The 22,129-nt window shown below is 43.3% G+C and overlaps 1 protein-coding gene across 3 annotated transcripts in view; it reads left to right on the forward strand.

Moving 5' to 3' along the window:
• RAB28 (RAB28, member RAS oncogene family) overlaps nt 1–22,129 on the forward strand; it is a 171,344-nt gene that overhangs the window by 133,861 nt on the left and 15,354 nt on the right. Inside the window, exons 5-7 of one of the 3 annotated variants that reach the window (XM_040419096.1) lie at nt 6,398–6,501; nt 16,862–16,939; nt 21,860–21,958. In XM_040419096.1, the coding sequence (XP_040275030.1) occupies nt 6,398–6,501; nt 16,862–16,939; nt 21,860–21,952 (275 nt within the window). In that variant the 3' untranslated portion in view covers nt 21,953–21,958. Of the gene's footprint in view, nt 1–6,397; nt 6,502–16,861; nt 16,940–19,524; nt 20,004–21,859; nt 21,959–22,129 lie in introns of those variants that run through there. The other 2 variants (XM_040419098.1, XM_040419097.1) reach the window with 2 other exon arrangements.

The raw sequence follows: 22,129 nt of genomic DNA on the forward strand, positions 1-22,129 counted from the left end.
GCTGCCTTCTCGAAGCTCACAGAGCACACGGCCATAGATTATACAGCAGCATGCTCATTCACTTGAATGGGAAATCTCAGAAAAGCCCTTTAACCCCTTAGTGACCACCCATATGCCTTTTTACGGCGATACCGAAGGATGGCCTGGTCTAAGCACATATATAAGAGCCGTGCTCCTGCTCTAACAGCCCGGACCGGCAGGAGAACCGAACTGGGCTGTTTAAACCCTTACATGCAGCTGGCAATGGTGCCCGCCGCATGTATGTGGTGACAGAGGAAGTGGACTCCCTCTGTTTCCCATCAGCACCCCACAAGTAGGCCCCAAGCCAGCCTTGAGTGTTCCCCAGCAGGCTGTGCCTCTCTAGCGCTGTGCCTCTCTAGGCATAGTGCATTGTATGTTAGAAGCACTCAAAAGATATTGCCTTTTTTATTTCCTGTGTGGGACTATTAAGTGGTTAAAAAAGTTTTTTTTTATTATTATTAAATAAGAAAATTCCATTTAAAAATGCTTTTTTTCCCATTGAAAATACGCTTTTCAATGAAAAAAATTGCAGAAATAAAATCTCCCCCACATGTTTGGTATTACCACATCCGTAATGACCTGCACCATACAGATATTATGTAAATTATCCCCTACGGTAAACACCATAACAAAAATGCCAGAATTGCTAATTTATACTTAGTCGCCACTGAAAAATAAAAACAAGCCCTCATACAGCTACATAGATGGAAAAATAAAAAAGTTATAGCTCTTGGAAGGCGACGATGAAAGAAAAAAGAGAAAAACGCTTGGTCAGTAATGCCCAAAACAGGCTGGTCACTAAGGGGTTAAAGCTCTGAAACCCACAAAATAATGAAAGGTGTTTTCCAGTATGTATGAACATTCTTTAAATTAATAATTTTAGCTGTAATTTTGTATTTCTTTTACCTTTTATTTCTCCTATTTCCCGTTCTGAGATGTGGTCACATGACCACTTCCATGCAGTTCTTTCTTATTTTCTGTGATGTCATGTTCATGGGCGGGGCAGTGATAGGGGAGTGTCTATGTAACTAGCTGGGTGGGAGGAGCTATAAACTAGATGGTGCTGGAGCTGTGGCAGAGAAAGGTGAAGTGCATCATGGGTTTGGTTGGAGAGTCATTTGTTTACATGGTGAAAACGGGTCAGGAGAGTCCAAATTGAAAAAGAAAGCATGAGGGAGATGTACATGAGGTAAGCAACTATGAGCATATCTGTTAAAAACCATAGTAATTCCTGAAAACCCCTTTAAATACATAAGTATTCAGCATCTAAGTCAATATTTAGTAGTACTGGTAATTTCAACCTTAAAGGGGTTTTCCAAGACTTGATATTGTGACTTATCCTTAGGATTGGTGGGATCTGACTCCCAGCATCCCCACCAGCTGCTAGCACGAGCCGTGGTCATCAGACCTAACAGTGTACTGAGCTGGAAGCAAACAGCTCTGCATATTGTGCAGTGGTCTTGCCGGCATACTGCAGCTCACCTCCCTGTTCTGTTGGAAATCCCCTTTAAGCCTGTCCCCCATGCTATTGTGCCAAACTTGATCAGGCTCAGTTGAGTTGTATAGGCTCTGTGTGTGAGCACCTATACCCTAATTCAGGCGTGAAGTACTGTTATTACACTGTTGGCTGAAGCTCTCTTGTAGACTACAGCAGGTTTTCCACCATGTTTGTACTGTACATTCTTACATTCACTTCAGTATTATTGGTGTCAAAGGTTTACTTACAGCATGGCTTACTGATGGCAAGTTTCAATGTTTCTACAGCTTTTTTTTTTTCTAAGGTCCATTGTGTACTGGAAATTGGGGAAGAAACTTAAAGGTGTATTTAGACCACCAATAATTGTCCAGATTATTGTCAAAGGCCGTTCCTGCGAACGGTTGTTCTCGATCGCCTGGCCATCTAAATGTGTCGCCGATCACGAGATCAACGACCTAAACGCTCGTTCATTGGATGATCCTGTTGCTCATGCAGGCACCACCGATCATGGCTTCCGAGCAGCAGATCATGCTGTCTGAACAGCGATCTGCTGCTCAGAAGCCATGAAGTGATGGCCCATCACTTGGGCAGTGTCTGCTTCAGGGGTGAGCACATTTTTAGCACATTAACTACTTTTTGTTAAAGGGGGTAACCCATGACTAATGTAAAAAATGAAAACCAGGCATCATACAGTTCATGGCAATCTCTTTCTAACAAAGCTAGAACCAGCCCTGTACCTCCCATGGATCCAGAGATCTCCCCATTGATTGCTCTGCTAGATTTATATCAAGCTGACAGCTCAAGGGGCGTGTCTCAGCTCTCCCTATCACAGCTCAGGAGGTGTGTCTCAGCTCTCCCTATCACAGCTCAGGAGGCGTGTCTCAGCTCTCCCTATCACAGCTCAGGAGGCAGTTGAAGGATGAAACTGAGCATGTGCGGCCATCTCAGTGACCAGGTCAAAGAAATAAGAAAAAGAACAACCAGCAGGTGGAGCTGTACAGATACATTTTACTGAGTTAGGGTCCATTCACACGTCCGCAACTTGGGTCCAGATCCGTTACGCAAATGCGGACCTATTCATTTTCAATGTGCTGTCCGCATCCGCGTTTCCGGATCCGCACTTCCGGATCTGCAATTCCATTCCCCCAAAAAATAGAACATGTTCTATTCTTGTCCGCAACTGCAGACAAGAAAAGGCATTTTCTATCATAGTGCCGACGATATGCGGTCCGCTAAATGTTGAACCGCGAAACACTTGCAGACGTGTGAATGGACCCTTACTCAGTGGCCATGCATAATTTTTTAATTACATGCAATTACAAAAGTATTCAGATCCAGGTGCTGGTTTGAAAACTGTAGAATACTTTTTGTGGGACAACTCCTTTAAGCCTGAGCCCCAAATGATCTACTGACCACCAACGAACTGCCCCTTCTACTCCCCTGAAGAGCAAAAAAAATGCATCGCATTCAAACAGCCAACTGCTAGGAGCAATGCAAAAGTTTCTTTTTCTGTTCCTATTGAGTCCAGTGTTTCTTAGAGCTGGTCAACCACACATGCTCCCGTGACAAGACAGATGCACCCCAATAATTGTCACAGCCATTATTTATGGATATGGATGTTAAATGTTGAATAATGCAGTTTTTAGTTGTAATATATCAGAGCCTGTCAGTAAATTTCTGTAGCATTTTTGAAAAAAAAATTTGCAATACCTTTTGCACGAGGCTGGGCGATTGCTGCTGTGCTAGAAGACGCCCAGCATGTTGCCGTAAAGCCTTATTAGCTCATTTACCCAGTGAAGTATGGCTGGAATGACTTTGCAAGAACAACACACATCTCCTGAGTATACAAATGAAAGACCTCCAATATCATTTTTAAATAAAGGTTTTTATGGAGTAAGTGAACATTTTAGTTGATAATCAAATGACACCATTATGCAGACTTACTAGATTTGCAAATTTACAGGTTTTTACAAGCCAGTTGGGTCCCTTCCTCAGGAAATCAGTTTAAGTTTTTTTTTTTTTTTCTTCCTTGTATTTACTCAAAGAACCCGCTTGTCCTTAAATGCTTGTGAATATATTTGCCCTATAATTTGACGGCATTGAATCAACACCATTATAGAAACTGCAATGCAATAAAAAGGGAAACTGTTCAGTGTAGCTTCCAGTCACCCCGGGATCAGATTTGGAGAAATTGGAATGCGTACAATAAAACCTGTACACGGCTCAAATGCTATGCCCTTTCCTATGAAACCTGGCATTGTTTGTTAGGTTTGGCTCGCCTTCCAGTGGGTATTTAATAGTAAAAACTAAATAATATACCTCACACTTAAATTATGCATTTTCTGTTTAAGTACAACTTTTTTTGCGCATAGGCTTATGGGATTAACATTTGCCCTTCGAAATAAAGTACGTCGACTGCTTACACAGCATTTCCTACATTCTGCCTACGTGTCGCTTGGTAAATTTACACTAAAAAAGCTGTTACATGAACTCGCTGTCTGTGAGGCAGTGGTAAAAGCACGCAGAACAAAATTGGGAACCGAAAAAAAAAACACTTTATAGATATACATTTTGGTTTATTAAAAGAATATTAATATACTTATATTATTATTTAAATTGTATGTCTCACCTTTCAACAAAAATTTGGGGAATACATTGCATTATCTTGTGTGGATCCTGAATTTTTTTTTAATTTTTTTTATTTTAAGGGGTATTCCAGGTTCCTGATCCTTAGGTTAGGTCACTAATATCCGGTCAGTGAGGGTCCGACACTACACCCCCCCACAATCAGCTTTCCGGCTGTGGTGCTAGCACTTAGAATGGAGCAGGAAGCACAGCTCCGTTCAAATTGTAGTGGCCGCGCTGGGTTACTGCAGCCTAGATCCCGTGAAAATGAGTTGGAACTTAACTGTCATAGTCCGGCGCGGCCTCTTGTATACTTGAAATATCACGTTAAATGGATTGATTTGAGGGCTATAGAAATATACTGGTGAGGGTGCTCTGCTGGTTCCCTAACTCCCACTTCTAATCCTAGAAAGTAACCTTGCATGTGTGGCCAAGGAAACGGGGACTAAAGATACTTTTTGGGGATCTGTGGCTAGCGCCCTGCTGTTGTACCCCACTAATCAGCAATTTTTGTCATATGAAATGGGTTTTTCATAAATGTTAGTAAAGCTACTGTCCAGTCAGGAGCTCCGATTATATATGCAGGTCCTTACCTACAGGGAATGATTACCTGGTATATAGTTTTCTTCGATCTTCCTTCTTTTTAGATCTTCTCTATTAAGGTAGAGCTGGATCTGTGACCACAATTTGGCTACAGAAATAAACAGCATGTGGCCAGCATCTTCACCTTGAAAATTTATTCTAGCCCCATGGATACATAGAAACAGGCAACTTTCTCAAGGCTTGGAACTAGCTAAAACATTGTCTATGTCTATAAATTTGCAAGGTGAAGATGCTGGCCACGTTTATTTCTATATATTGAGCGGTGAGTAACCTGACTGCTGGGAGCTACGCATCTGACGACTAAACCTGGGACGGTGGAGCGGTCTCCATACACTGTTTTGGTCTACACAATTTGGCTACAGTGCATCTGGGACACACCTCCTGTTGGTCCTGTTTAGTTCATCTTGCTGCTCTCGCCCTCCTCTCTGCAGCTATTCCTCCTCTGGTTGGCTGCCATGTAGAAGCACAAAGTCTTTTAGAGGCTCACCAGGAAGTCAGTGTATAGAGAGTTGATTCTGTTATAGCAAGGGCAGAATGATTATAAAATTCGATTACTAAACCATCAGTGGAAAAAACAAACCATAATTTTCAGGTAACAGCCACACATATCCTGAGGGGAAATAGACTTAGTAAGGGGAAGGCTGGAGGGTCGAAGTCCTTCTTAAATGCACACACAAAACACTTTCCCAAATAGCTGCTATTTATAATGGCTTCTTTTCTCTAAGGGAATGAAAATGGCAGCTGCCTTATTAGCACACACAAAACCTGTCCTAGTAACACAGCTGGACTGGTTCCTTCAAAGCAGTTAGCTGAAGAGCTGTCTCAGCTCTCCTCACTGTTCTTGCCATCATGAATTCTGACCTTACATACAGCTGATAAAATGTTGGCGGTGTGTAGTAATGGAGGGAAGTGACAGTAAAGAGAGGAGGATGGGTGGAGGATGTTGCTAATGCACAGCAGTGTTTGTATGCACTCTGCATTAAATACGTGTAGGTCTGTCTACACAAGTGGTTACGGTTCCTCTCCTGAGGAGCGTTTTGTAAGTAAAGACGATTGAGTGAGAAATGCTCTTGGTCAAGCCTCCAGACATCTGATGGACTTGTAGGACCTGCAGTACCGAGTGCTTTGTGCGCAGTATCATAGATTGTCCTTAATGCTTGTAGACAATGGTGCAGAACAATATAGACATCTGGCCTGACAGTTCCACTGTTGATTTAGTTTTATGTCCACATATATTTATACTGCACCTGCTTCCACTTTTATTGCCTGGTCATTTAATTCATCACAAGTGAAGCCTTTATGTACTGAGATTTGCACATTTTATATGGAGACTGTCAATTTTGGCCAACCATATACCTGCATTTTATTTTATTTTTGCATTCAGATCAAAGAGTTTTAACATTGTGTGTCAAATGTATCTCACAGATGTATGGACCTACGTGTGAACAACTAGGAATGAACAGGATACTGTGTTTTTTTATGACTGTTAATGTATAAAACTGCAGAAGACTGCTTGTTAATTTCCTGCTTTGGCCGCGCATGAAAGTATCAAGATATGGCCTAATGTAGGAGGATTGACATAATTTATTGCTTTACACTTTCTGCTATGTTTGAGTGTATATCATACATGTGTACATGCCCGAGTGTTTATTCTGCATATTTATTTTCTAGTTGACTTGGAGCACATGCGAACAGTAAAAGCAGATAAACACCAGAGATTTTGCCAAGAAAATGGACTTGGAAGTTTTTTTGTGTCTGCCAAGAGTGGAGATTCTGTAAGTGAATACGTAGCTGTTAAACATCTGCAATGCCATAGCTACACGTCAGAAGGTTTAATTGGTGAGGGGTCACCCAAATGCTAGGACTAATGACCCTGTTATGTGGGTGAATGCACAGGCAATTATCAGGAACGAGAACTGTTCATCCCTGATAATTGCTTGATCCTTAATACGAGGGGAAGGCTGCATTCTCATGAAGCAACCATGCCCTCTGTATTGGAACAAGCAATTGCCACTGTGATTGTTCGTCCACATACAGATTTATTCATACAGACACCTCACGACACAGGGGGCTGGCAAACAATTATTTTATGTGCTGCATAAAATATGTGATCACCGATGAATGAGTTGTCAGTTCGTTAGGTGATCAGCGGCACATGAACACAGGGCAATTATCATACAAACACTTGTTCCCAATTATTGCTGTGATCCTCAGCCCATGTACAAGATTCTCTTTAACAAGCAGAAGCCAAGCCCTGGCCACCTTTAGCTCAGATTTTTTTGGGCTTTCCGAGGAGAAAATCCACAGTCACCTGAAAAGGTGATCAGGGCACAGTGCGCTCATTCGTGAGCTTCAGTCCCTTTTTTCCTAATGATTGGTATAGATCTCAAGTCCTGAACCCCCATCAACTTCTGACATGCCATAGTGTGCTATGAGTCAATGATTTATTATATGTAGATGCTGATTGAGTTAGTTGATCATTACGAGTTCAGGCACAGTACAACCTCAATAATGATCTGATATCATGCTTGTATGTTTACTTGAAATTCTATAAAACCAATGCTTTCCTAGGCTCAACACTTCTTCTGTATGTCAGCCATAAAGGCCTTCTCTATCAGATCTCAGATACTTGAAGAAATGTCCCCATTCTATGTATAGTTTTCTTCCAGGGGTAACAGTAAAAATGCTCTAAAAGTATATTTCAGAATTTTGTTTCTAGTGTATTCTGAACCCAACTTTTCAAAGCTGAAGTTTACATCATAGAGATTATTGTGCTTACTATACACAAAGAGGGTTGGCCACCTTTTGTGGGGGTTTTTGGCACTGTCTCCGCAGGCTGACTTGCAAAGGGTAGTATACTTTACTGCTTCCTGCCACTTGCTTGGGTTCCCCGCTCTCGACATCTGCTTTGATGCTGCTGCAACCTATAGCTGGCCACTGCCTCCCTTGCGCCACGTAACCAATTGACAATTGGAGCAGGTCACAGCCGCAGCCAGCCATTTGCTGCAGCAGCATCAACCGGGATATTAACTGCAGGGGACTCGAGTGAGGCAACCGAGGCTGGGGAGTGAAGGAGATGGGACCCAGTGGCATGGAGCAGGTAAGTATGCTTCCCTGTGCATGTCTGCCCAGGAGGGCGAGTTTGCAAAAAAAAATAAAAAATGGTGGCCAACCACTTTATTCTTTAAACATCATGTGGCCAAAGGTAACATTTGGGGTTTATAGGTATGGTAATAAAATGCTAATAAAACATCTTTATTGGGTTGAGCACTTAAAATGAATGCCAGGATGATCAGCCATACCAGCGTTTGCTAAATGGACAGAAATTGAAAAGTTATCATTGGCCACTGCTCATCTAAATTCTCTGATGGTGCTAACTAGAGAGATTTGGAGAACCTGCGCAAAGACATTTCCTTCACCTTCATGTTCTTCAATGTCCTCTTGCTTATTCCATCCTCATTACAAGTGTATGTTTGTGCTGTTCAGAAATAGTTTGTTCCGTTTTGCAGATATTGTTGACCTTAGATCTAGAATGATCCTACAGTTTGAAGAGTTACCAACAAAATTTGGTGTAAATTTCACTACCTTCAAATGAAGCACTGTTATCACCCTCATATAGCATTTGAACGCCTTTGCAGGGCTCATCACCTCCGCCACTTACAATACTTTGACCAACCCACAGTTTGATCAAATGCTTAGGCATTTTTTTATAATGGGAATAATTTTTGGAAGAAACCTTGCCTGACGCAATGTGAAGAACATGTTTTCCAGGATATCTACTGTACAAGTATTTCTTCTAGGGAGTGTTATAAAGTGGGTATGGATCTGCTATGTCACTTACAGAGTTGGCTTGAAGCTACTTCTAAGGGCGTTGTCCAGTTGACCTTCTGGTCTTCACCCTTAAACCCCTGTTCAAGGATCTTCAGGACAACTACCAAGCCGGTACCTCTTGGAGTAGTCTCTGTTTAAGCTACTACTGACCCAGCGGAGTCAAGAGACACCATTGTGGAGCACTGAGTAATCAAGCAAAAAGTAGGCAGGGACATGCCGAAGTCTCCTAGGCAGAGCTCGTGTGATCTGGCAGAGGTCAGGACAGGTAGTACATGGCACGGCTTTGCAGGAAACTAGCATACTAGAACATATATTACGCAAGCACCCTTCTATAGGGAAAAGTGCCTTTGAGGAATGTGGAATTATGATCCAATGCCAGCCATCATCTAAGTCCAGCCATTTGCTGTGAGATAGAGTGAGTGAACTCCGCAGGGGTCCTGGCTTCAAGCAGACCACATGCGTACAATTCACACCTCACTCAGCCAGCACGGAGGTCAACTCATCCTACAGGAAAAACCCCATTTATGGGGTCTCCGCTATTATCCAGATCACTGAAATCCATCAGACATCATGGATCCAGGGATTTATAAGGAATTATGAATTGCCCGTCCATCACAGGCATAAACCAGTTATATATCTGCGGCCTAGATGGACATGCCCCTGGTTGTAGTTTGGGAGTCGGGTGCTGGGATGGGGAGATACAGAGATCTCATAGCAGGAACCTAATAACGGCACCATGTTTGGTCTCCACCTGTAGCCGGAACCCAGACAGACCCGTTGCTCCCAGAACCTGACCTTCCGGTCTGGAGCTATGGGCCCTAATGGGTTTTGTCGGTCTTTGGCTACCAGGGCTAGGGAGGGGATTGGCCGACTACAGGTTAAAAGGCCCATGTAGGTCAGAGGCCAGGGTCTTTCTCTGAAGGGGGTCACATCGAGTACTGTGTTTGGAGGGACCGTGGACAAACTGCTGACATCACTGCCCCCATGTGACTACAGCCAAGCATTACAGCACCCCAGAAATCATCGTCACCCAAAGGACTATTCATCCATCTGGTAACTGACCCTTGCTCTGTTTAATTCTGTTGTATCATACCACCTGTATTTGCACATCTGACCACTGTATATATTCTCTGTGTGTATCCTGTATTGTCTAATGCGCCCTTAAGGCAATTAAATATATAATTTAATCTTGTGCTGTTCTTGTATCTTGGTCCACGAATTCCCACGTCCGTGTTTCGGCATGGTTATATGCTACTGCGGATGGTTTCTCACCCTATATAATCCCGTTAGTGGACCGGGCTTATATCAAATAAGGAACTGGTGGCAGTGAAAAGGCTCTCTCAGCTTGTCAGGCTTGTGAGCGAGTGTGGAGTTACGCTGGAGGCCGCGTGGACCACCGTCTCTCACCCGCCTGGCTCTCTGTGCCCGCGTGGACAGGAGGCGTCTGTGTAAACTGTATCAAGCTGACCTTACGTGCACCCAGGGAGGGTGTCACATCTTGAAAACCAGTGACTAAACCGTATCGTGAGCTCGACGTAGTTGTAGCCAGGCGGGGCCGCGAGGTGCTGTATTCGTCACAGTGCCTTAAAGGGAATCTGTCATCAGTTTTATGGTGCCCCAGCTAAGGGCAAAATAAACTAGCGACAGGTCTCCTTAGCAAAATGCTGAGTCACGTTCTTTAATTGACCCAGCAGTTTTGCCAAAATCTTGTATTGAACAGCTCCAGTGCATGCCAATAAGTCCCCATATTCATGAGCTCCCGGTTCTTCCCGCCCACCTACTGCTGATTCATATGTAAAAAAAAATTTAATCAGAGGCAGGTGGGCATGGAGAGCAATGAACTCATGAATATGGGGACTTATTGGCACGCGCTGGAGCTGAATTGAGTGCAGAATTAAACTGGTGACAAATTCCCTTTAAGTTCCCCAGTGTAGCTAGCCAATGGCTAGGGAAGATTAGGGTGCATGCACACTGACTCTTTAAAGGGAACCTGTCGTCAATTTTATGCTGCTCATACTGACGGCAGCATAAAGTACAGACAGGTGAGTTGATTTCAGCGGTCTGTCTTTTAAAAGTTAAAAGTAAGTGGTTGCCGAAAACCAACATCACAATCTTTGCAGATTAGGCCTGGAAAAGAGTCACATCCACCTGAGAAGAGTCATGGTTATTCATGACTTCCTGCTCTCCTGCCCACCTGCTGATGACTGACAGTCTTCTACCTGGTTTTCTCCCTTTCTCTCTAGGAGAGAACTGCCAATCATCAGCAGATGGCGGGAGAGCAGGAGATTATAATAACCAGGACTCTTCTCAGGTAGATTTGACACTTTTCAAGGCCTGGGCTGCAACGATTATGATGCTGGTTCTCTGCAACCACTTACTTTTAGCTCATGAGTGACACACCGCTGAGATCAGCATTTCTGTCACTAATTTATGCTGCCCTCAGTGAGGTCACCATAAAGTTGATGACAGGTTCCCTTTAAGAGCCGAATGGCAGTGGACTAGCAGGGCTACTCCATCAGCCTGGTAGGAAAGAGGGACACTGGTGGGTTCAAGCCCCTGGAATCCAGCAGCAAGGGTGCAGGTGAGCAGAGCATTGGCAGGTATGGACCCCCAGCATGACAGGGAGAACCAGTAAAAGGCACTTACTGTATGGTGGTATCACACCCTGGAGTTGTTTTAATATTCTTAAATGGGTTGTGTCTAGGGCTGAAACGATTACTCGATTAAATCGAGTAATTCGACACAAAAAAATCCTCGATGCAAATTTTTTGCATCGAAGATTCGTTTGTGTCATGTGACAAGTGAAGTGCTTGCTATTACTCCTGCTCCGTGGTCTCCCGCGGCGCTTGGAATACTTACCTTTCCAGCAGGCGGCCTCCGGACACCCCACAGTACGTCCATGGTCCCGCGCTGCTCTGACCTCCTGACATACGCACGCCGTGACCTGACGCACTGTGTGACGTCAGGAGCAGAGCAGCACAGAACGATGGAGTGTCCGCAGCGCCCCTGCTGGAAAGGTAAGTTGGTGAAACCGAGGGGGTGGGGGCGCAACTAAGGCCAGGCGCCTGGAGTGCACAGTGTCATAGAAACCAGTGACGCTGTGCAATCCGGGTGTCAGGAGGAGCATGGCAGCAGAGCTGATGACACAATGGGGGCAGAGCTGATGGCACAATGGGGGCAGAGCTGATGGCACAATGGGGGCAGAGCTGATGGCACAATGGGGGCAGAGCTGATGGCACAATGGGGGCAGAGCTGATGGCACAATGGGGGCAGAGCTAATGGCACAATGGGGGCAGAGCTGATGGCACAATGGGGGCAGAGCTAATGGGGCAGAGCTGATGGCACAATGGGGGCAGAGCTGATGGCACAATGGGGCAGAGCTGATGGCACAATGGGGCAGAGCTGATGGCACTGGGTGGGGAGAGCTGATAGCACTGGGTGGGCAGAGCTGATGGCACTGGGTGGGCAGAGCTGATGGCACTGGGTGGGGAGAGCTGATGGCACTGGGTGGGGAGAGCTGATGGCACTGGGGGATAGTGGAGCTGATGGCACTGGGGGATAGTGGAGCTGATGGCACTGGGGGGAACTGATGCACTTGGGCTGATCGCACAGTGGGGAACAAAGGGTGTTGGGGACTAATGGCAGGGGGTCTGAGTTTTTATAAAGGAAAACAGTCTATTATTTTTTTCTTATTAGATTACTCGATTAATCGTAAAAAATAATCGATAGAATACTTGATTACTAAAATAATCGTTTACTGCAGCCCTAGTTGTGTCATCACAAGCATTGGTGGCATATCTCTAGAACAGAGCCCAGAGTGGCGCACTTGGCTATTTTCGGCAGTCCCATAGAAATTAATGGGAATCGCGGCAGCCGCTCCATAAATGTCTACGAGGCTGGCGGAAAATGTTGAGTCAGTGCTATTTTAAGGGCTCTGTTCTAAAAATAGGTGAGGGTCCTAGAGATATGCCACCAATGCTTCAGAGGACATATCCTGTTTAACCCAGATATCCCTATGCCATGGTGGAGATGTGAAGCGCCCAGAGAATCCCAATTTCATCTCTTCTTGGAATAATCTTTAGTAATTTTGGTCTCAAGTCAAATTTCTCATTTTCTCATTTTGGGACTTGAAAATCCCATCGGCTTATCTGCTCAATATCCGCTCACTCTGATGGTGAAAATGTGCATTCGATTATTCCTCTCTATTTTAACAGCTGCCAGATGCCTAATTGCTCAGCATTGGAAACAGACACCTCCGCTATCTATCCTTGGACTGTATACAAAGATTAAAGACATAAGAAACGTAAAGTCCTTAACAGCCATGCTTCATGACAAAGTAGATAAGTTCATGGGATACCCTCAGAATTGTTCACCATTTATAGACCTGTAGTCTTACCTTTAGGGTGTTCATTTTGTGTCTTGTCTGGTATAAACCTCCCTATGGTTTGTCTCCATCCTGTATGCAGCACTTCCTGTTCCTTTATCCAACCAAACCCATGATGCACTTCTCATTCCTCTGCCACAGCTCCAGCCCCGCCCCTAACAACATCCAGCTACTTATAGCTCCTCCCACCCATCTAGTTACATAAACACTCTCCTATCACTGCCCCTGTTGGTGCTTTGCCCATAGACATAACATCACACGAAAGAGGAAAGAGCAGTATGGACATGGTCATGTGACCACAGCCCAGAACGGAGGATAGGAGCAATAAAGGGAACAAATACATTACACAATTACAGCTGCCTTCATAATTAATTATTTTAAAGTATGGTAATGCAAATTAGAAAAAGCCTTTATAGTCAATTGGACAACGGATCTATCACAGCATTATGGATACCATGTCATAGAGGGAAGCTATGCTGCTAGCATTGGAACATAGCCTGAGATAGTGGATTCACGCTAGCATCCTGGCTATAGATGGGCATTATTGACAAGTTTAAAATGTATTGAACCACATTTCTTAATGGTACAGGACCCCTGGATTTAAATTTTTTATTATTATTTTTTTGATAATTAGAGTCAGCCACTGAAACATATTGTTTTTATTTTCTAATCTATTTTAATTTTCTGATTTATACAGTTGCAAGAAAAAGTATGTGAACCCTTTGGTATGATATGGATTTCTGCACAAATTAGTCATAAAATGTGATCTGATCTTCATCTAAGTCACAACAATCGACAATCACAGTCTGCTTAAACTAATAACACACAAAGAATTAAATGTTACCATGTTTTTATTGAACACACCATGTAAACATTCACAGTGCAGGTGGAAAAAGTATGTGAACCCCTAGACTAATGACATCTCCAAGAGATAACTGGAGTCCAATCAATGAGATGAGATTGTAGGTGTTGGTTACAGCTGTCCTGCCCTATAAAAAACACACACCAGTTCTGGGTTTGCTTTTCACGAGAAGCATTGCCTGATGTGAATGATGCCTCGCACAAAAGAGCTCTCAGAAGACCTACGATTAAGAATTGTTGACTTGCATAAAGCTGGAAAGGGTTATAAAGGTATCTCCAAAAGCCTTGCTGTTCATCAGTCCACGGTTGTAGACAGTTGACAAATTGTCTATAAATGGAGAAAGTTCAGCACTGCTGCTACTCCCCCTAGGAGTGGCCGTCCTGTAAAGATGACTGCAAGAGCACAGCGCAGACTGCTCAATGAGGTGAAGAAGAATCCTAGAGTGTCAGCTAAAGACTTACAAAAGTCTCTGGCATATGCTAACATCCCTGTTAGCGAATCTACGATACGTAAAACACTAAACAAGAATGAATTTCATGGGAGGATACCACAGAGGAAGCCACTGCTGTCCAAAAAAAACCATTGCTGGACGTTACAGTTTGCACAAGAGCACCTGGATGTTCCACAGCAGTACTGGCAGAATATTCTGTGGACAGATGAAACCAAAGTTGAGTTGTTTGGAAGAAACACACAACACTGTGTGGAGAAAAAGAGGCACAGCACACCAACCTCAAAACCTCATCCCAACTGTGAAGTATGGTGGTGGGGGCATCATGGTTTGGGGCTGCTTTGCTGCGCCAGGGCCTGGGTGGATTGCTATCATCAAAGGAAAAATGAATTCCCAAGTTTATCAAGACATTTTGCAGGAGAACTTAAGGCCATCTTTCCACCAGCTGAAGCTCAACAGAAGATGGGTGTTGCAACAGGACAACGACCCAAAGCATAGAAGTAAATCAACAACAGCATGGCTTAAACAGAAGAAAATACGCCTTCTGGAGTGGCCCAGTCAGAGTCCTGACCTCAACCCGATCGAGATGCTGTGGCATGACCTCAAGAAAGCCATTCACACCAGACATCCCAAGAATATTGCTGAACTGAAACAGTTCTGTAAAGAGGAATGGTCAAGAATTTCTCCTGACCGTTGTGCACGTCTGATCTGCAACTACAGGAAACGTTTGGTTGAAGTTATTGCTGCCAAAGGAGGTTCAACCAGTTATTAAATCCAATGGTTCACATACTTTTCCCACCTGCACTGTGAATGTTTACATGGTGTGTTCAATAAAAACATGGTAACATTTAACTCTTTGTGTGTTATTAGTTTAAGCAGACTGTGATTGTCTATTGTTGTGACTTAGATGAAGATCAGATCACATTTTATGACCAATTTGTGCAGAAATCCATATCATTCCAAAGGGTTCACATACTTTTTCTTGCAACTGTAGGTTTTTTAAGTTCTATTTTCACTATATGATTGTGGGATCAGCCATCTTGCCTCGGCTACGGTTCTGTTAGTAGAAGTTCAGTGCTGTGCTTTACAGCATCCACATGGAGCATAGCATCCTGTACATTGGAGATGACGTATTGGGTGACATTTAGTAAGTGTGGCATTTCACACCCAAGGTTTAAAACAAAGTAGGGGTTGGAGTAACATATGCCAAATGTATTAAATGGTCCTCATTTCTTAATTAATAAATTTGTCTATGAGCTAGAAATTGAAATCTATTCATGCTATGAGCCCAAATTATGGTAAGGGGTCATTCAGACAGCCGTATGCTGTCCGGAAAAATGCGGGTCCGTTTTTTGGCGGATTAGATGCTGTCCCATCTACTTCACTAGGGCCCTTTTCTTCCATTCCACAGCTCCGCTAAACAAATGAAACATGTCCTATACTTGTCAGTAAAAATCAGGTCGTGGCCCCATTGAAGTCTATGGGTCCGCAAAAATACGGAATTCAATCCATTTCTTTGCGGACATGCTGAACTTTCCGCAAAAAACAAAAACAAAACAGATCCGCATTTTTGCGGACTGCATACGGCCGTCTGAATGAGCCCAAAATCTGTTGTTTGCGTCTCCCATTCTTAATCCCTCCCATTTTTCTGGCAGCTTTACAGGAGTGGGGAGAAAAGTAAACAGTTACCGTACCGTACAAATTTTTTACAATAATTCTGCCCGTGATGATAATTAGATGACTACTGAGAAGCGATCTCCACAGAACAGGCAGGGTCAGCCTGCCATAAGGCTGCAGGATTTCGGGATTCTTTTTTTAATATAGTTACTTAAAAAAAAATTACCAAAACTTTTTAACCCTCTAACGACCTGTGACATAACTGGTAATCATATGGTGCAAGGGGCATATGTTGTATAACTCCAATCCTGGCCGTTTAACCCCTCAGATGCTGCATTCAGTGCAGTGGGAGATAGCTCTGTCCCTCAATCTCCTCTCCCCTAGTTCAGGACCCCAGGCCTACCATTTTGGTATTTGTAATAGGATAACAGTAGAATCAGAATACACTGCAATACAGAAGTATTAAATATCCAACTTGTTCTGCAAACAAGGTCATATGTCAAAGACAAAAAGCTCTTAAAAAGCGGGAATGAAAAAGTGACCAGAAGAGGTGGCATCAGAGCATGAAAGTCTAGCTGAAGACCTAGTGGACATGTTCCTCACTCACTTGCCACCTCTTAGTTCAGTCTTGACCCTCATTTTTCCAGCTCACTTTTATTGTACGCGCTGTTCTTTTTATTGGATTACTCCCGCTAATTCCTCTTGTTCTGACTTGGTGCGGAGCGCTATTTTCATTGTAAAACAATGAGACAAATGTTCGTTCCATGAAACAAATCTGGTAAATGTATTGGAATTCAATTGCTAAACACAACACTTTTCTGTATTAAAAAGACACCAATTTCAAAGCTGGAGTTATTTTAAGGGCCGTCGAGTCTAAATTCTGGGTTTACATCTCGTCAGTGTTTACAGTCCAGGAAAGGCTTGATTTATTTGAAAGTAACTGGAGGATGTCTGCTTTTAATCATTTAAACTCCCATTTCTTTCCCTTTGTAGGTTTTCCTATGCTTTCAGAGAGTCGCTGCAGAAATCCTTGGAATCAAGTTAAACAAGGCAGAAATGGAACAATCTCAGGTAGCCATGTGCACTAATGCTGGTGTTGACAACATGGAAACAGTTTATTTTTTATTTTTATTTTTTTTATTTTTTATATGGCGGTCTGTTTAAAGGGGTTATCTCATGACTAATGTAAAAGTGACATCATATAGTACATGACAGTCTCTTTGAAACATATCTAGAACCAGTTTTGTACCTCACATAGGTCTGGAGATCTTGGGGGGCGGGGGGGTGTCCTTTCTGCTGCAGCTGGCTCCTTATCACATCTCAGGGGGGTGTGTCCTTTTTGCTGCAGCTGGCTCCTTATCACATCTCGGGGAGGGGGCGCATCCTTTCAGCGGCACCGATCTCCCTGTAACCAGCATCTAACAATAGATATGGCTGGTGGCAGTTAACAAATAGAACCGGGCATGTGCGGCCACCTAACTGATGTTACTGAGGTGGACAGAGAAATAAAGAAAAGGACAAACAGCAGGTGGCACTAATAAACAGAAGAATTTAATTGTAAAAAATTATTTAATTACATGCAATTACAAAAGTATTCAGAGCCGGGGTTGAACCATATCGAAGAATTTTCATGGGACAACCCCATTAATAATCCAGAATGTCTGATAAACCAGCACTTTCCAGCCCAGTATTGTAATATAATGTAGAATTCCACAAGACTCTAAAGCAGGGATGCCCAACCTGCGGCCCTCCAGCTGTTGCAAAACTACAGCTCCCAGCATGCTCAGGCAGCCTCCAGCCATCAGCTTACAGCAGGGCATAGTGGGAGTTGTAGTTTTACAACAGCTGGAGGGTCGCAGCTTGGGCATCCCTGCTCTAAAAGAGGACCCAATTCTTTTGAAATGTGAAACTCGAAAAATTAGACTATCGTGCAAAAGTTTATTTATTTCAGTAATGCAACTTTAAATTAGAATTTTGTGAAGAGGTTGAATATTCTAGGCTCAAAGTGTCACACTCTAGTCAGCTAATTAATCCATACCCCCTGAGCAAAGGGGACCTGAGATTGTGACTTTGGGGTTTTCATAAGCTGTAAGCCATTATCATCCAAATTATAACAAATAAAGGCTTGAAATATCTCGCTTTGCATGTAATGAGTCTCATCTGTTCGTTTCACCTTTTAAGTTGCATTACTGAAATAAATGAACTTTGCACGATATTATAATTTTTCGAGTTTCACCTGTATATTACTACATGTAAAGTCTGAGACGGTCCAGCATGTGTTTTAGCAATCCTCTTGAATTGCTTGTTATAGTGACATATAAGTGTCTATAAAGCACACACATACAGGCCACAGTATGATCCTCAGGAAGGGTGGACACAATCCATCCTTTCCCTTTTTGATGAGAAAAACTAAAGGATTGAATTCCTTTCAGAGATTTTTCAAGATGTGGCGAAACCTTCTCATGTGATACAAGGCGCTTATTGCTCCACATTAACACCAGCATATTCTTAGACTAGTTATCCCAGATTTGGGTATCTTAGGCCTATGGTCTAGGTTTTGTATGTTGTGTTTTTTTTCAATATTATCTAGAGTAGGGAGAGGACATGGGTGAAAAACTACTGTGCATTTAAAGGGCATCTGTCAGCAGATCTGTACCTAGGACACTGGCTGACCTGTTACATGGGCGCTTGGCAGCTGAAGACATCTGTGTTGGTCGCATGTTCATATGTGCCCACATGGCTGAGAAAAATGATGTTTTATTATATGCAACTGAGACTCTAGGAGCAACGGGGGCGTTGCCATTACACCTAGAGTTTCCTCTTTTTTTGCAACTGCTGCGCTTGGATTGACAGGTCCAGGTGTGATGATGTTTTCACTGCCTGTACCAGTCAATTAAAATGCAATGGGCGATGTAACAGTAACGCCCCCGTTGCTCCTAGAGGCTCACTTGCATATATCAAAATCTTATTTTTCTCAGCAATGTGGGCACATATGAACATGGGACCAACACAGATGCCTTCAGCTGCCAAGTGCAGATATAACAAGTCAGCCGGTGTCATAGGTACAAAACTGCTGACAGATGCCCTTTAAGGCTATGTTCACATCAAATTAGAGCCCTTTGTTTGGAGCATAGCCTGTATAAAGCTCCTGGCCTATGTGCTCAGTGTATCCTAAGGCTCCATTCAACAGAGGCCGAAAGAGTGTCCTTTTGGCCTCCGCAGTCTCTGCAGTTGGAACCTATTAGCAATGTATCTTTCTGTATGACTGCCTAGTATGATACAGTACGCTGCAACCTTTCTTCATCTTAGATCCTCCAGACATACCTCCAATGTAGGGATCTTAACGTGATGTGATCAGTGCCTTAAACCTGGTACTGTACCACGGTGCGCTATCAGAACTTGGCCTGAGGAATGAGAGACACTGAAGCTGCTAGTCCTCATACACCCCAAAGAGCACTGTAATGTCTTCATTCATGACTTAGAAGCCTCCACTCTCCTGGTCTATAATACTAAAATCTTTTCCTGATGTTTATTTCGGCATGTGTCCGCCTCCTCTGGGTTGCTGTCTGTATAGATCTGGAAATGTTTTGATAGGAGTTGTACGGTTTATAAACTGTTAACCTTGGGTTTTGCATTTTTCCCTTCTCCACATGCAGATATCTTCTGACCATTTTAGATAATGGGGATCAGGTCCGGGGTGTTAATTGGCTGAAGAAATGTTTGCAGTAAATAAAGAAGTGTAATACTGTTAACTGTGTGATAATTCTGTAGAGGTGCCCCAGGGTATGTCAGCGTGTCAGATAACAGCTCTTCACACTGAAGGACTACAAATTGTCTATGCCTGTGAGCAGATAACCTGAGCCCCAGTAAATCACTGCCCTGTCTGCAGGCGAGATAAAGACAACCACCAGTGGAAAGATACACTAACCTTGTGTAATTCCTCACCATGCCTTTGTTTCATGTTGTACCCCTGGACACTGGAACAAGGCGTTTAACATCAGTAAACTGCTACTGATCCTTCTGTGGCCATCACTGGTGCCGTGTCACACATGCATTGTGCTAACAGTCTGCCGCCAATTGTCTTCTAACATGGATGGTGCAATATAGATGATATAGTAGGGACGTACATACCTGAAACACGTACATCTTCTATAGGGACGTATATGACTAAAACACATACATCTTCTACAAGGATGTACATTTTCTATAGTGTCCTACATGGCTAAAACACCTACATCTTCTATAGGTTCCTGAATGCCTACAACACCTACATCTTCTATAGGTTCCTGAAGGCCTACAACACCTACATCTTCTATAGGTTCCTGAAGGCATACAACACCTACATCTTCTATAGGTTCCTGAAGGCCTACAACACCTACATCTTCTATAGGTTCCTGAAGGCCTACAACACCTACATCTTCTATAGGTTCCTGAAGGCCTACAACACCTATATCTTCTATAGGTTCCTGAAGGCCTACAACACCTACATCTTCTATAGGTTCCTGAAGGCCTAAAACACTTAATAAATGTGGTGCAGACCAAAGATTACAGCTTATAGACCCATTTTATATCTGCCGACGTTTTAGGCTACTTTCACATCTGCGTTTTTTCTATCAGTACTGAGATCCGTCATACCGGAGGAAAACTCTTCAGTTTTGTCCCCATTCATTGTCAATGAGGACAGAACCGAACTGAAGGAAACGGAATGCAGCAGAATGTATTCCCTTTCATTTTGTTCCCATGACGCACACAAAAGCGCTGCAAGCAGTGTTTCTGAGTGCGTCCTGAGACGCGGAGCAAGACGGATCCGTCATGACTCACAATGTAAGTCAACGGGGACGGATCCGTTTTCTCTGACTCGAGAGAAAACGGATCCGTCCCCCATTGACTTAAAATAGTTTTAGAGATGGATCCGTCTTGGCTATTTTAGAGATAATACAACCGGATCCGTTCATAACCGATGCAGACGGTCGTATTATCCTGACGGAAGCGTTGCTGCTGATCCATGACGGAACCAGCAAAAAAGCAGACGTGAAAGTAGCCTAACTTACTTTTTTTTTTTTTCCTTCTCGCTGCGGCACCATGTGGAAGCTCTGTGCCGTATGAAGTAGCTTTAAAACACCTTTGAGACCAGCACTGAACAATTTTCTTCTAGAACAGGGGTGCACAACCTTTTGTGACTGGGGGCCACATTGTCATCCTGAACCAATTCCAAGGGCCGAAAACGAACTTTAAAGGGGTATTACCAACGGAAATACTGCATTTATGGCACATCGAACATACAGTACTTCTAGTACTCCCATCTAATGGGGAAGTACATGAAAGATTCACGTGAGCAGCCACAAGACATAGACATACATGTCTGTTACCAGATGGTTGGGGGCCGCATAGAATGGTATCAAGGGTCGCACGCAAGTTGTACACCCCTGTTCTAGAAGGATGGTGTCATTCTATAGATTTTATGCCTTTTCTGGATTTGATACTATTTAAAAGGCAATACTATGGAATTAAATGTAGACAATATACGGTGCACTGTCTTATTACAATTCATTTATGCTATGACTTAAATCGGGGCTGCGATCGAAACACGTAAGTGTTAGCAGACTCCATTTTCTACAGAGGATTTTAAACAAATGGAATAAAGAGTTTTAAGTTCTCTTAGAGTTGAAACATTTCTGTTTTGGTTATATAGGGTATATACATACCCCTCATACCCAAAGTCTACCCTAGTAAATCAGTGGACATGAATTCTATTCCACTAGGCCCAAAAGTGTGAAGGGCAGATTAGCTTCAATGTGCGCATATCATTGTGATGTGTGGTAGTGTTTTATGCTCTCGTGTCCTTCCGTAGCTCATATTTCTTACTTTCTTTGTGTTTTCATTGTGTTTTATTATAACATTTGTTTTCTTCTTTTTCATCATTCTCTTCTTTCTTCCTTTGCATGACCATTCATTTTGCTTTCGCTTATAATTTTGACATCGGTTTGGCAGCGAATTGTAAAGGCAGAAATAGTGAACTATCCCGAGGACGATAAACAGCTGAACTCGGCACGCTCTCAGAGCAAAGTCTGCTCATTGCAGTAGATGGAGGTATTATATACAGCAGTGCACCTTTCTGTGTGTGTTTTTTTTTTTTTTTTATATTTCAGCCCCATCCTGCTGTACCTGTGGGAAAAAAATACCACCTCCCTGGTGCTCCTTGTCAGATCCCCGTGGGACACACCTCATTGCCTGCAGTACTACACGTGACTCCATCCATGC

This window comes from Bufo bufo, chromosome 2 (genome assembly GCF_905171765.1).
Source record: "Bufo bufo chromosome 2, aBufBuf1.1, whole genome shotgun sequence".
Taxonomy (NCBI): Eukaryota; Metazoa; Chordata; class Amphibia; order Anura; family Bufonidae; genus Bufo; species Bufo bufo.